Source organism: Ailuropoda melanoleuca, chromosome 7, assembly GCF_002007445.2.
Source record: "Ailuropoda melanoleuca isolate Jingjing chromosome 7, ASM200744v2, whole genome shotgun sequence".
In the NCBI taxonomy this organism is placed as follows: Eukaryota; Metazoa; Chordata; class Mammalia; order Carnivora; family Ursidae; genus Ailuropoda; species Ailuropoda melanoleuca.
The window spans coordinates 50,539,271-50,553,900 of NC_048224.1; the positions used below are offsets into that span (position 1 = coordinate 50,539,271).

Sequence of the window (14,630 nt, forward strand, 5' to 3'; positions counted from 1 at the left end):
TAAACAGACACACAGGTGAGCTGTCTTGGGCTCAGGGGAGGGTCACCTACAGAGTCAGAGTGGAGAAGAGAGAGAAAGGGTCTGGCACCACGCCAGGGCTCGTAGAGGTCGAAGGACCTGCCAAGTGACTGCGAAGCAGCCCAGCGTGAGATAATACGAGAAATCCGAAAGAAACCGAGGGAGGACAGGGTTTGAGAAGGTGGCATGATCCAGAGCTGTCGATTCTGAGAGGGTAAAGAGGTGCCGCCTTGGGTGTGGTTACAGGAGCTCCGGAGGACCGCAACAAGCCAGCTCCCAAGGGAGACCGAAGCGCCCTGGAGCGAGGGGTTGGGCAGGGAACCTGACGGGAGGCGGCTCCTTTTCAAAGTTTTGCTGCCTAGGAACCAGAGAAATGAAGCCCTCCCTCCTGAGGATGGGGAGGAGGAAGGGTGCTTAAACTAGCCGGGAGCTACTGGAGTTTAGTTGGGGGTCGACGGGCGGGATTTTGGAGGGAAGAGGAAAAGAAACAAGCGGGGTGGGGGAGGTCTGGGCCGTGAGAAGGGTAGAGCTGGCGGGGTCTGGGTGTTGGGAGAGCTCAAAGGCTCACCTGCCCTGGAAACGTCACTCATCTGAACTTTACAACCACTCCAAAAAGAAAGCACTATTTCCCCCATTTTTCAGATGAAGAAACTGAGGCTCAAAGAGGTGAAGGGGCACGCCCACATCTCGCAGAGCAGGACCTCCGTCCGTGTGGGGACCCCCGCGCTCCGCTTATTGGCCCCGCTGCTCCTAGGGACTCGGAACAAGACCCTTTTTTGTGTCCTCTCAGGGATGCCCTTTGGAGAGCCGCCCAATGGCGAAGAGGCCCGGCAGACGGCCGGGCGGGGCGGGATGCCCCCTCCACCCTAGCTCCGCCCCCGGCGGTGTGGGAGGGGGCGTGGGGCGGGGGGCGCGCCGCGCGGACTTTGCTGGCCGCGCACCGACCTCGCAGTCTGGCTCGCGTTTCCCAGCGTCCGCACGCGTCTGTCTGTGCTCACCGTGCCCATCCCGCCATGGCCGCGGCCGCCCTCCTGTCCCGGCCCCGGCCACTGACCCTGCTCCTGCTGCCGCCGCTGCTGCTGCTGCTACTGCCGCGCGCGGGCCGGGTGCGCGCTGACAGTAAGGTACGGCGCGGCCCTCCGACTGGGGCTCAGCTCCGCGGGGAGCCGGGCGCGAGGGGGCGCTGTGGCTGGGGTGCGGACCAAGGAGGGTGTCGGGGCCAGGAGCGGAGAACCGGGAGAGGGGAGACCCGACGGGCTCAGCACGGAAGCCATTCGGGTCACGACCCAGGGAGAGGAGCGCGTGGGGGAAGAAGCGCTGCAGATGGTAGGGGTACTTGGGACCTGCGGGTCTCAGGAAAGGGCTCTGGGACCTTGTCCAGTGCGGGGAGGAGATCAGCACTGAAACCCAGGGCCAGGAAGAGGGGAGCCTGGGAGTTTTGAGGGGGAACAGACAAGAGATGCAGTCCCCAGCCTCGGGAAGGGATTCCCAGGAGCGCTGGGCAGGGGCAGCCTGGAAATCTGGCTCAAAGTTTCCATGGGAGGCTGACACATGTCGCGCAGACCCCCGGGTAACTGCTACCCACGGACTTCCAGGTTTGCAGCAGACCCTGAGCCAAGGCTTTCGGCCATGCTGGGGACCCGGAGTCCCTACCCAATGACCAGCCTAGTGGGCTGGTCACTCGCCTGGCCTCTGGTAGTCCTGCCAGGAATCTAATGCACCCTTTGGAGGACACCGTGTTTCCAGAAGGGGCCTGAAGTCTTCTCAGTTGTGGCTAAAAGGATCTGCTGTGGTGTCAAGCAGAACTGAGTTCAAATCTTTGCTCCACCTCTCAGCGCGGTGATCTTGAACCTTTCACTTCTCCCTCCTTCCTTTCCTCACTTGTAAATATGGGAATAATAGTTCCCACTTCCTGCGGTTGACAATCTTTAGTGAGGTCATGCCTGTAAAATGTTTAGCACCACACCTGGTACCTAGTATGTGCCCAACAAATCATGCTGTGATTACAGAATCTTACTAGGGGAACCCAAAAGAGCCAGTCAGAGCCAGGCTCCCTTGAGGGTGTTCTGGAAATGACCCAGTAAGGACGAGGGTGGGACTGGGAATGAATGAGGGGCAGGAAGAAGGTAGGGTCCTGCTCATGGAGCATGAGAGCAAAGGAGTGACTTTTCTTGTTGCTCTAGCCTCTTTCCTGGGTAGAAGGTGAGGGTGCACTGTCCGAGGCAAGGTAAAGGGTGGAAGCCAGCCACACGGTAAGTGTGTGCACTGGGCACCAGCAGACCCTCATCCTGGAGATCCAGCTCAGGGTATGAAAACAAGGGAGCTGCAGTCCTGACCATATGCTCCAAAGGCAAGAAAGGAATGAGTATCATTCCCACTTTGCAGATGGGAAACTAGAGTATATAGAAAGGTGGCTAGCTTGTGAATCAAAAAACCTGGGTTCTGGCCCTTTGTTGTTCTTTGGTTGTGTGACCTTGGGCAAGTCACTGCCTGCTTGTGGGCTTCAGTTTCCCCATCTGAAAAACAATATCTGCCAACTTCCTTTATGTGCAGGACCTTCTTGGATTCCCTGACCTGGCTCAGGTAAGGGAACAGTGAGCAAAAAACCCCACATAACCTGATCAGTGCTTTGTGCCTTCCATCTCTCTGGCTGGGAGGAATATTTGGTCCTGGGCATCCTCTGAGCCATGCATGTAGAGCTTGTGGGGGAGGGCTAGCACTCAAAACAAAGCAAAGACTAAGAAAACCTAACACCCTGTTTATGTAGTGAGTCAGCCAAACACTTGCTAGGTTGTGTGTGTGTGTGTGTGTGTGTGTGTGTGTGCGTGCGCGTATGTGTTTTAGCTGTCCCAGGGCAAGCTGGGGCTGGTGAGGTAGGGAGGTGCACCCTAGAGCCTGGAGGACGAAGCAGCTGGGGGACACAGCACAACCCTCCTTCAGACACCTCCCACCCCACACAACTTCAGCCAGCTGGGAAAAATAAAAATCAAGTGATGGGTGAATTTACTCCACATTCCTCAGCACAGCCGGTCTCCTGCTGGCTCTACAGGGAGAGCTGTTTTCATAATCACCCTCTCCCTCCCCCATAACCATCCTTCTCTCCAAGCCCCTCGGATTTGTGGGCGGGGGAGGGGAAGAGTCTGGGGGAGGGCCAGCCTGGGATTTGAAGTCTATCTATCTAGGGCCCTAAAGGGTTAAGTTGGCCCTTTCCTGAGGCTTCCTGCTCCTGGGAGGCCCAGTCCCCCCTCCTGCCCCATACTTTCAGGGGTACAGGGGCAGCTCAACCCCAGTACTCACCACAGAACTCTGTGGTCTCAGGCAGCTCCTCACTCAGTGTTTATAGCAAGGTCTCTCCTAAACAGGGCTTGGAGTTTTCATCTAGGGAAGTGCTTTGTCCAGCATGAGTGGGAGAGGGAGTTCACATCTTCCCTGGCATCTCTGAGGGGCTGCCACCTCGGAGTTTGGGATGGACAGACAGGTAACCACAGGAAACCCAGGCATGGCACCAGGGACCTTTGGTAACCTGCTTTCTGCTGTATGTCCTTGGAATGTGGCTGAGAATTCCCCATTTCTACCTCATTTTCCCCAACTGTGAAAGGTACCTCACTTCCTCCATGCATCCAGATGTGGGAAGGGGGTCTTTGGTCATCCCTGCTACTGACCAGGGGCCCAAGAACAGAGGGAAGGCCAAGGCTTGTGAGCACTGGGCCAGGGAGCAGGAGGGGCTGAAGGCAGGCAGGCGGTGGTGTCTCGGACTGGATCAGATGTTCTAGGCCAGGCTGGTCCCGGGGGCTTAGGTGTTGCTGCGCCGCTGCTCTGGGAGTTTCCGCCTGTGGGTGTAATTGAAAACAGGCTCAGGGCAGACAGGAATACAAGTGATGAAGTCGTTCGTACACAAAGAGCATGGGGCCAGGCCCCACGGGGTCTCTCTACAGGGAGATTCTTGCCCCAGCATTCCCGTTGGCTGGGGCACCTAGGACAAAGTACCGAGAAACATCCGTGTGCCCAGCTCCATGCCCAGCACTGAAATCCAGAATCTTACACAGCCCTGCTGCTGGTCCCTCCACCCCCACCCGCTGACAGGCTTGAACACCGAAGGTCAAAAGAGTCAGATTGAGGAGTTTGGAGAATCCTGGGGTTCCAGGATGCTCAGCTTTCAGTGGGCATCCAAATGCGGAACCTGAGAGTCTGAGTTAAGAAGTGTGGACTAAGGCCAGGGCGTCTACATTTTCCAAGTGCATTCCAGGTAATTCCGAGGCACATCCCCCAGTTGAGAACTCATGGAGATACAGAGAGCCATGGAGGTTTGTGGAGCAAGAGAGTCACAGATCATCTTTTGGAAGATTAAGCCGGCAGAGAGGAGGCCGCCATGTTCCTAGAAGCAGTTAATGGGGTCTGAACTCGGGCTGTGGTCATGGAATGGAGACCCGGAGAGAGAGATGGGGGATAGTTAGGACAAAGAATTGGAAGAACGTGACTGATGGCTTATCCGGTGTAAAGAGGAGGCTCCAAGATCTGGGGTGGGTGGGAAGGTAGGTAGACATCAGTTGAGAAAAGATGCCGGGTCCGGTTTTGGATGGTTTCAGTGTGGGGGTCCTGTGCCATCCAGGGAGGTGTTGAGCTGTCAGTGGGTTCTGGGGGAGGTCTTTGCCTGCAGGAGGACATGGAAACAGGCTCTCAGGGAGTCTGGGCTGGCCATGACAGAAGAGGGAAGTCTCCACCTCAAGGTGACACGATTTCAACCTGCTCATTTCTAGAACATTTCATAGCTTGAGCCCCCCCACTTCCCACTGTGGCCAGATTTATCCATCTCTCTTCAGAAAAATCTCAAGTATGCCCTCTTGCCATCTCATTGTAGGATTTCCTTGCAAGTACCTAGGGATATTTCTAAGCACGAACCACCCACACTTCTGGGGTCTTTGGCAGCGGAGTGTGCTGAGTGAGGCTGTAGAGAGAGGTTGGGGGGTTGGGGGGGGCGGGTGTGCTGAGGCAGGCACTTCCCTGCTTCGCAACAGCTCCAGCCCTCGTGCCCAGGGCAGGGTGGGCCAGGCCCAGTGGGAGCCCCAGGCCCTCTACTGCCCCCCTGTGACCCAACTTCTTTGTAACAGTTCAGTTGCTGTTGGGGAAGCCCTCACTGGTGATGGTGGGTGGTCATGGGAGGAACAGCAAGTAAACCAAATTTTTGGAGTCAGGCTGTTCATAGTGACCCTGGGGAAGCCTCTAGTCTTCTCCAATTCTCAGCTTTCTCCTCTTTAAGACGGGGTTGTGATGAGAAGAGAGAGAGGTAGAAAATGACGTGCCTTGTGAGACAGCTACCTGGGTAAAGTACCACTTGAAGAGTGCTGACTCTGTGCCAGGTCTCGTGTCGGCTGCTCTGCGTGCATGGACTCGGTTCAGCCTCATAAGAGACAAAGACTGTTGTCCTCCCCATTTTACAGAGGAGGATGCAGAGATGCAGGGGCTCAAGGCCACGCAGGGCAATGGAGGAGCTGGGGTGCTTTGCCGCCCGGAGGAAGGGCCTCGCCTAGGCTCCTGGCAGCTGGGGCTGGGAGCAGAGGCCCTCTTCAGACTCCCGGCCAGTGTCAGGGCCTTGGCTGCCCCCCTCAGGACGTAGCACCTCATCTGAGGAGAGGAGGAATGTTGCAGTCTGATACGGAGGCTGCTGCTGGTGGGGGCGGACCCTGGGGATGATGAGTGGGTCCCCAGGAGGAGGGCTTTCTGGCCTGGCCACACAGAACACAACCACATCTACCCGCTGGGGAGTGGTGGGGGTGACTGAAGGTCCACCGCAGAGCTGGGAAGGGGCCCAGGAGTCTCGAAGAGGAGGCAGACTTGAGGCACTGGCCGAGATCTAAGGGACAGGTGGGACCCCGAGCCTGGCTGTCAGCATCCACAGGCTGGGGACGATTGCCTCGTGGTGCCCAGAGTACACTCCACGCACAGAGGGCTCAGGACAAAGCATCCACCCATAGCTTCATCCTTCCTCATCCTCCTCATTCCCCGGAAGCTGGAAGTCTACCCACACCGGGCTCTAATCCCCTTGAAGAAGTCATGGGATGGCTCTCGGGCTCAGTTGTCTCTTCTGTAGGACACCGTTAAGAATATCTACTATTGCAACCACATGGAGAAATGAGCACATAAACAACCCCCTTTCGGGATCATTGTTAGTAACAATACCGGCTACAATATACAGACTACGCTGTGGGCTCCTGGTGCTGGACTGAGCGTATTTGTGGTATCCCATCTCTCAGTCCTTACACAGTCCTTTGTTGGGTAGATACTAGTAGTACCTTCTTTTACAGATGAGGAAACTGAGGCACAGAGAGATAAAGTAATCCACCCAAGGGCACACCGCTGTAGGTGGCCCATGGCTGTGTGCCTCACCACTGCCCCCCACTTCCCCGGCACTTTATGAATTCTCAGTAGATGGCTCCTCCCGGGCTCTGTGCCCCAGGTTTGCCTCCTCCACCCACCATCTATCCACGAAGCAGCCCAAGTGAGCTTTCTGTAATGCAGAGCTGACCCTGGCTCTCCCCTGCTTAAAACCCTTCCATGACTCCCCAGGAAGAAGAAGAAGCCAAGATCCTCAGGGTCCTCCACGAGCTGGTCTCTGCCACCCCCCAGCCTAACCTCCTGCCACCCCAGCGTCCCTGCAAGCCCCAGCCAGAGCGAACCTTCTCCAGGCCCCCAAGGGCCAGGCCCTTGCTCATCTTTACATATCTGGTTTGCTCTCCCTGGAATGCCCTTCTTCTTAGAGATGTCCGCCAAGGGGGCCCTCCTTGAGCAGTTTGCATAGGTATCTTCCTTTGTGCTCTCAGAGCCCATCCTACTGGCTTCTCATATAGCAGAGAAGTTTAAGAATGTACCTCAATCTATTTCTCCTATGCCTCCAGCTGTCACCCAGGGGCTGACAGAAGCCAGAGGCGCAAACAGGTGTCTGGCAGCTCAGAATAGAAATGGAGTACCTATGGCCCTTCCCCAGAGGGCTCTCGGACACTCGTGGGCACTGGGGTTGGCAGAAAGCCCAGAGGAGCCACGAGCTCACCTGAGTCCTGGTGGCTTCAGTGAGAGCTGAGTAGCCATGAGGCCTGGGGTGTTTGTTGCTTGAGCCGTGAAGAGGTGTGCCGCGAGAGCCTGGAGCCCAGGGTGAGCTGGCTGAGCCAGGTCGGGGAATGGCAGAGAAAGGTGGAGTTGCCCACCATCTCACTGCTACTAACTCAGGCTGCAGATGCCATGTTCTTAGCCTTCTGTTTCAGCATGTCTGCAAAATGCAGGCTCATTGATCCAACAGGTATTTACAGAGCATCTACCATGGGCCAGGCAGGCACTGTTCTGTGATATAGGAGAGAGCTAGACAAAGTCCTTTTCTCTAATGGTTCCTTCAATAGAGTAAGGGAAAAAATAAGCAAACATAGATATAATACTTCAGATGGTACTAGGTCTAATAAAGAAAAACAAAGCCACTGGATAAGGGGACAAAGAGTTAAGGGGAGGTGAATAGTCTGGAAAGGCTTCTCAGAGGAGGTGATGTGTAAGTAACATGAGGGAATGAGCCAAGGGCATATCAGGGGGATAAGGGTTTCAGGCTGAGGGTACCACATCTGCAAAGGCCCTGAGGCTGGAGCGGAGTGACCAAAGGAAGAAAAGGGTGGCAAGAGGAGGGGTTGTGGGGAGGCTGTCCACTCAGATAGGCCTAGAAGGCCATGGCAAGGACTCTGGAGGTAACCAACCCCCCATACACAGATATCATTAAAGGATGTGATGCACGTGAAAACTGGGATGTAGTAGGTGCCTAATGAAAGGTCTTCATTCATATCTGTTACTATGGTGATAAACTGCACATAACATTTACCATTTTAACCATTTTGAAGTGTACAATCCAGTGGCATTTAGTACATTCACAGTGTTGTGCAACCATCACCACTACTTAGTTCCAGAACATTTTCATCGCTCCAAAAGGAAACTCCGTGCCCATTAAGCAGTCACTCCCCATTTCCCGCCTCCCAAGTCCTGGCAATCACTAAGCTGCTTTTTGTCTCTGGATTTGCCTCTTCTGGATATTAACAATTGGAGCCATACAACATGTGGCCTTTCGTGTCTGGCTTCTATCACTTAGCATCATGTTGTCAAGGTTCATCCATGTTGTAGCAGGAGTCAGTACTCCATTCCTTTTCGTGGCTCAATAATATTCCATCATATGGATATACCAACTTTTGTTTATCCATCAGTTGATGGTCATATGGATTGGTTTCACTTTGTGACTATTGTGAATCGTGCTGCTGTCAATATTCATATACGAGTCTTCGTTTGAATACCTGTCTTCGGTTCTTTGGAGAAGTAGTCTTTGGAGAATAATTCTACCCACAAGTAGAATTATTAGGTCCTATGGTAATCGGTAATTCTATGGGCTTTTTCAGATTTTTTAAAAAGAATTTATTTATTTGAGAGAGAGAGAGAGAGAGAGCACAAGTGGGGGGCAGAGGCAGAGGGAGAAGCAGGCTCCCCACTGAGCAGGGAGCCCATTGTGGAGCTCGATCCCAGGACCCTGGGATCATGACCCGAGCCAAAGGCAGACACTTAACTGACTAAGCCACCCAGGTGCCCCTAACATTTTTTTTTGAATTTTTTTAAAGTAGGCTCCACACCCAACGTGGGGCTTGAACTCACAACCCTGGGAGCAAGAGTCAGATCCTCTACCAACTGAGCCAGCCAGGTGCCCCTGAAATGATTTTAAAGTAATCTCTACAACCAATGTGGGACTAAAACGTACAACCCCAGGATCAAAAATTGCACACTCTACTGACTGAGCCAGAGGTGTCCCGATTCTATATTTAATGTACTGAGGAACAGCCAAACTCTTTTTCAAGGCGGCCATTGATATTTTCAGGTATTATTACCATAAGGCTACTGCACTCTGTTTCTTCCGAAGGGCTGCCAGCTTCTCAGCCACCTGTAACCGTGCCCACAAAGGCCAGGGGCACTGGATTCAGCTACCTGTCCCCTCTGGCTCCCCTTCTCCTCTCCTCCCCCCAGCACTGGCCTTTGGCTTACCTGAGCCCCTCTTGCAGGTGTTTGGTGACATAGACCAGGTGCGCATGACCTCGGAGGGCTCCGACTGCCGCTGCAAGTGCATCATGCGGCCGCTGAACAAGGACGCTTGCAGCCGAGTGCGCAGCGGGCAGGCCCGGGTGGAGGACTACTACACTGTGGAGACGGTGAGCTCAGGGGCCGACTGCCGCTGCTCCTGCACGGCGCCACCCTCCTCGCTCAACCCCTGCGAGCACGAGTGGAAGATGGAGAAGCTCAAGAAGCAGGCCCTGGAGCTCCTCAAGGTAGGCTTTCTGGGGGAAGGGGAGGGAGGAAGCAGCTCCTGGACGAGCATCTAGCATGGGCTGGTGCGAGGCTGTCCTTCCAGTGAAAATCCACACTCTGGGGAGGTGCTGTTGTTATCCCATTGCACAGGTGGGGAAACAGAGGCTCCGTGAGGGGAAGCCACTTCTTGCTCAAGACCACGCGCCGGGAAGCGGTGGAGGCGGCATTCTTTGGCTAGCTTACCCTGCTCTCTAGCGTATCTGCAAAACGCAGGCTTGTTTCCGTTCAGAGAGCACCTGCCACCAGCCAGGAAGGCGCTAGTTCTGGGGATAGAGGAGGGAACTAGGCAAAGTCCATGCCTTTGGTAGAATATGGGAGACAGAAAATAAGCAAACACAGATAGAACATTTTATCATCTGGTTCAGTGTCCTGTATTTTACCCAAACCAGTTCATCTGTCAGCACCTGAATATAATATTTTACATTTTAAATTTTGTAGCATTTTATTGTTTTTAATGTAATAAGGACATGTCCCATATTCAAGTGCCACCTGCGTGCCAGATGTTGTACTAAGCTCTTGTCACACATTTTCCCCTCTAAATTCTTAAACCATTCTGTGAAATATGGGATCACTGTTCTCATTTTATAGGCAAGAAAACGGAGGTTTGGAGAAGTTAGGTAACTGGCCCAAATGCTCACATAATGGCATGTAGCCTCGGGTCTATACCATACTTTTATATGAGTTTTATGCTTCCTTCCCCCAGCCACCAGCATAGGCAGATGGGAAAGAAGCACCACCTCTCGGGAACAGAGCCCCATGCCGGGGCCTGCCCCCAGGACCCATGCTTGAATAGGCACGTGCAGGCTAGATCACCGTCCCCACAGCCAGCCAGGCACCTTTGTGCCATTCATAAGACACCCAATTCAGTGCTTGGTGGGGCTGGGATTTGAACCGTGTCCTGCTGTATCCGGAGTATGTGTTCTAAACCACCTTACTCTCCTGTCTTTCTTTCTGTAATGGACTACATAATTTTGGTGTCTTTTGAGAGTATTCTTTTCTTTTATAATTTCTTCCAAACATATGAGCATCTGTTTTGCTCTTTTTGGTATCAAGAACTGTGAAATTGACTGAGATGTTACCCTGCTTGTAAGCTAACAAGTTGGCGGCCAATTTTGTGGATGCTGGCAGAAGACACAAGCCCCCTGGGTGGGAGACAAAGGACTTTATTACTCACAACAGCCAGAGTATCTACATTTTCTTGAACCAATTCTCCCAGCTCCAGTTCCCATGGGGTGATGCAGTGAAGACCACATAGCACCTGCAAACACACTGGGAGAATCCGATTTTTTTACAATGGGCAACGAGCATGCCTTGCCTACTCTGGAGGGAAACACTCTGTGTTCCAAGGCTGCTGCCTATAGAAAAGATGTCCTAGAACAAAGCCAGGCAGTGCCTTTGCATGCAAAACATGCAGAAAAGCAAGAGACCCATGAAAAATCGTCTTCAGTGTTTGGCTAAAAATGTTTTCTTTATTTTATTTAAGAGTTTCTTTATTTACTTGAGAGAGAGAGAGCCCAAGTGGGGGGGCGGGCAGAGGGAGAGGGAGAAGCAGACTCCCCGCTGAGCAGGGAGCCCAACAACGCGGGGCCCAATCCCAGGACTCCCAGATCAAGACCAGAGCTGAAGACACGCTTAACTGACTGAGCCACCTAGGCATGCCTAAACATGTCTTCCTTAAATATAACTTTAGTTTTATTTTTGTAACAACTAAATGGATACCAAAACTCTCAAAGTTGGCATAGGGTTGAATTTTAGGGCAAGTTGCCTCTTTTTTTTTTTTTTTTTTTTTTTTTTTTTTTTTTTTTTAGATTTTATTTATTTATTTGTCAGAGAGAGAGAGAGGGAGAGAGCATGCACAGCAGGGGAGAGGCAGGCAGAGGCAGAGGGAGAAGCAGGCTCCCCGCCAAGCAAGGAGCCAGACATGGGACTCAATTCCAGGACCCTGAGACCATGACCTGAGCCGAAGGCAGTTGCCTAACCGACTGAGCCACCCAGGCGTCCCTAGGCCAAGTTGCCTCTTAACTTGTCAGTCCCTGGACCACACTGTCTCCCTGGGGCCTCACTAGGGCCCTACAAACTCCAGGCACTGAGGCTATAGGTCAGTCTTCAGTTCTAGGAACAAACCCAACTTCTGCTCAAGTCCACCTCTCAATAACTAAATTGTAAGCATACTTTACATGAGGATACACAAAAGCTTTTCATACATTCTGGCTAATTTATTCCTTTCCACAATCCTTTGGCAAGGGATCTTAGGGTCCCAGCGTTACTTGTGGAGTAATCTGAGGCCCAGAGAGGGACTGTGACTTGCCTAAGATCTCACAGCAAGATCCTGGCAGCACTAAGATTTGAGCTCGGGAATTTTCTGCTATGTCCCCTTGCCCATGGAAGGGGTCCCTAGGCAGCTCTCAGCCTGGAGCCCATTGTCTCGTAGGTCTTTTCAATGCACAGCAGCCACGGCGGTTTTCATCAGCGTTATAGGACTGGAGTGGGGCTGTAGAGGGATTGACTTAGCAGGTGGTGGTGTAGGAGGAAAAGAAGATACTGCAGGGGCAGGTACCTGAGAGGTACCCAGAGAACCCCAAGAGGAGAAGGGGGCAGAGGTAGTATGAGACAGGGCTGAGGCCCCTCCCATTTGATTTGGCTTCTCCCCCCTCAGCAGGAGGCTTTCTATGGGCAGCCCCTCCCCTCAGAAGAGGAGGTGAAGGGAAGCTCCTGGAGGCAGGGAGCTGGGCACACCATGCTATACCCTCCCCTTTTCTCTACCCCAGCCTTTTCCCTCAAGCTAAGAACTCCAGCTGCGATTTGGTCTTAGTTGCATGACTCTGAGTAGGAGGGAGAGGATTCTAGATCCCCTTTTCTGGGGAGGTTGGTGGCAGGTGCATGCATTTCATCTCTTTACTCCTTTTCCTTCTGGACATGAACTAGACATGACCCCACTCTTGAGGAATCCCCGGTCTCTTGGGGAAACAGCTCCTGACTCCAATGGTTGGTCATTGGTGCTGGGCCAAGAGATGTCTCAGGGACTGTGGAACCCACAGGAAGAGGTAACATTAGAGCTGGGCTTTGAGGGTTGGGTAGGAATCCCTCGGCAAAGAAAGGAGGGCATTATGGGTGAGAGCAAGTGGAGTGGTGTGGCCCAGGATGGCTCCCTGCCCTCTCTCTGCTCTAGCCCCACTAGCTACCTGTCAATTCCCCTAAAACAGGGCTTCTCAAACTTTGTCTGTGGCGAAAGACTAATTTTTAAAAAACAAGAACCAGTGCTTTTGGAAAATGCCATAAAAATGAATTATTAAAGAAATGAAACAAAAACAGACATGCAAAATACAAGTCCAATATTTTACTGTTAGAGTCAACAGATAAAAATTTCTCTGTCGGGCGCCTGGGGGGGCTCAGTCGGTTAAACGTCTGCCTTCAGCTCAGGTCATGATCTGGGGGTCCTGGGATGGAGCCCCACGAAGGGCTCCCTGCTCAGTGGGGAGTCCGCTTCTCCCTCTCCCTCCCTTCTCTCCCCTGCTCGTGCTCTTTCTCTCACTCTCTCTCTAATAAATAAATAAAAATCTTTAAAAATTTTTCTCTGTCAAAGGGGTCTGAAAGTTTATAAAAGTCTACTCTCACTTTTCTCAATTATTTTATTACAGACGAGTAGCAAGTAGCTTGGACCGGTGCTGGTCCGTGGACCGCACTTTGAGTAGCATGGCCCAAACACACCATGTCTCTTCTCACTTCCAGCTCTTTGCACGAGCTGTTCCCTTGGCCTGGAATGCCCTTCTCCTGCCATCTTTGCCTAATTTGTGTTCTTCCTGCAGAGCTCAGCTCCGACAAAACTCCCTCCTGGCATACTTTACTAATCCACATCTGCTCCTTGACAAGGTCAGCGATCTGTCATTAATGATCTGGGCACCTCTCTGTTACTCTCTGTTCTTTCACAGCCTGTGAGGGACCATGAAGGCTTGTATCTGTCTTACTCCTCACTGTCCTTAGTGCCTGGCCCATAGGGAACATTTGCTGAGGTCAAAGAGGATGCAGGGGCAGACCATGGAGGGCTCAGACGCCAGGCTTAGAGGGTGCAAAGTCACACATAAGCAGTGGGGAGCCCTGACAGGTTATCTAGCAAGGGAGAGACCCAGGGTCAAACCTATGCTTTGGAAACCCACTTTTGGTGGCCACGAAGGCAGCAGAGTGAAGCTGGGAGGATCTCCTTTAGCCCCCTTGGAATAGTAACATTATTGCTGACATTCATAAAGCCCTTGCTGTGTGCCCACTCTGTGCTGAGCCCTGTCCACACACTACGGCTCCTTGCCACAGCCCTAGTGCCTCATTTCACAGAGAAGGAAGCTGAAGCACGCAAGAGTCTATGTGCGTGGTTCTCACACTGTGCTCCCCAGAGCCCAAGGGATACTGAGCAAGTCGTCAGAGCCTGAGCAAGGTTACAGCGGAGCAGACAAGACTCAAGGTCCAATCCTGCCTCCCTAAGACTTCTCCACTCCCTTTTTCCATTTTAGAGATTAATGTCTACTCTAAGAAAGGCTCTCTGGCTTAAAACAGCTTGAACACCCCTGGGAGAGTGGGAGTCAAACTGTTTTGGAAACAGCTGGCTGGGGCCAGACAGGAGCGCTGGCCTGCTCAAACCCTGAGAAATGCTGCAGGGCTCAGAGTGGGGCCATGCGAGAGGGTGGGCTGGAGGAACTGCCCTTCTCAAGAAGCCAGGAGAAGCTGATTTCCCAGCCAGCCCCTTGTGCCATAGTTCCCCTGACCCTCACTGGCATCTTGGCCATCTGGAGAGAAGGTCACATCCTGATGATGTGTGGTGGAGAGAGGAAGGGGGAGGGGCAGCTTCAGGGAGAAGCCCAGGCCTGGGCCAGGAGGACACAGCATCTGCCACTGACCTGTTTGTTGTCAAGCTCCTCCCCTTCTCCTGGCCTCCGTTTCCCCATCTGAACACAAGAAGGAATGGTAAAGCATGACAGGAAAGAGGTTTTAGTTTGTACCAATCTGGGTTCTGCTACCCGCCCCACCATCTAACAACTGGGTGGCTTTGGACAAGTCACTTCACCTAAGCTGCAATTTCCCATTCTGTAAGATGAAGATGAAAGCTTTCCAGACCTTGTCGGGGCACCTGGCTGGCGCAGCGGGTAGGGCATGCGACTCTTGACCTCAGGGTTATGAATTCAAGCTTCACGTTAGGCATAGAGATTACTTTTAAAAAAATAGTTGTCCGGACCTTGTCTTTGTTTGGGTCC

General features: G+C 52.9%; 1 protein-coding gene and 1 long non-coding RNA gene across 5 annotated transcripts in view; one reads left to right on the plus strand and one right to left on the minus strand.

Moving 5' to 3' along the window:
- The window catches only part of OLFML2A (olfactomedin like 2A), a 33,029-nt gene that overhangs the window by 5,423 nt on the left and 12,976 nt on the right, over positions 1-14,630 (plus strand). For 2 of the 4 annotated variants that reach the window (XM_034664496.1, XM_034664495.1), the window contains exon 2: positions 9,087-9,350. In XM_034664496.1, coding sequence (XP_034520387.1) covers positions 9,114-9,350 — 237 coding nt within the window. In that variant the 5' untranslated portion in view covers positions 9,087-9,113. Of the gene's footprint in view, positions 1-530; positions 1,143-1,206; positions 1,345-9,086; positions 9,351-14,630 lie in introns of those variants that run through there. The other 2 variants (XM_011221112.3, XM_034664494.1) reach the window with 2 other exon arrangements.
- LOC109489164 overlaps positions 2,539-14,630 on the minus strand; it is a 37,099-nt gene continuing 25,007 nt past the window's right edge. Inside the window, exon 3 of the long non-coding RNA XR_002142114.2 lies at positions 2,539-3,848. This is a non-coding gene — a long non-coding RNA (uncharacterized LOC109489164). The remainder of the gene's footprint in view (positions 3,849-14,630) is intronic.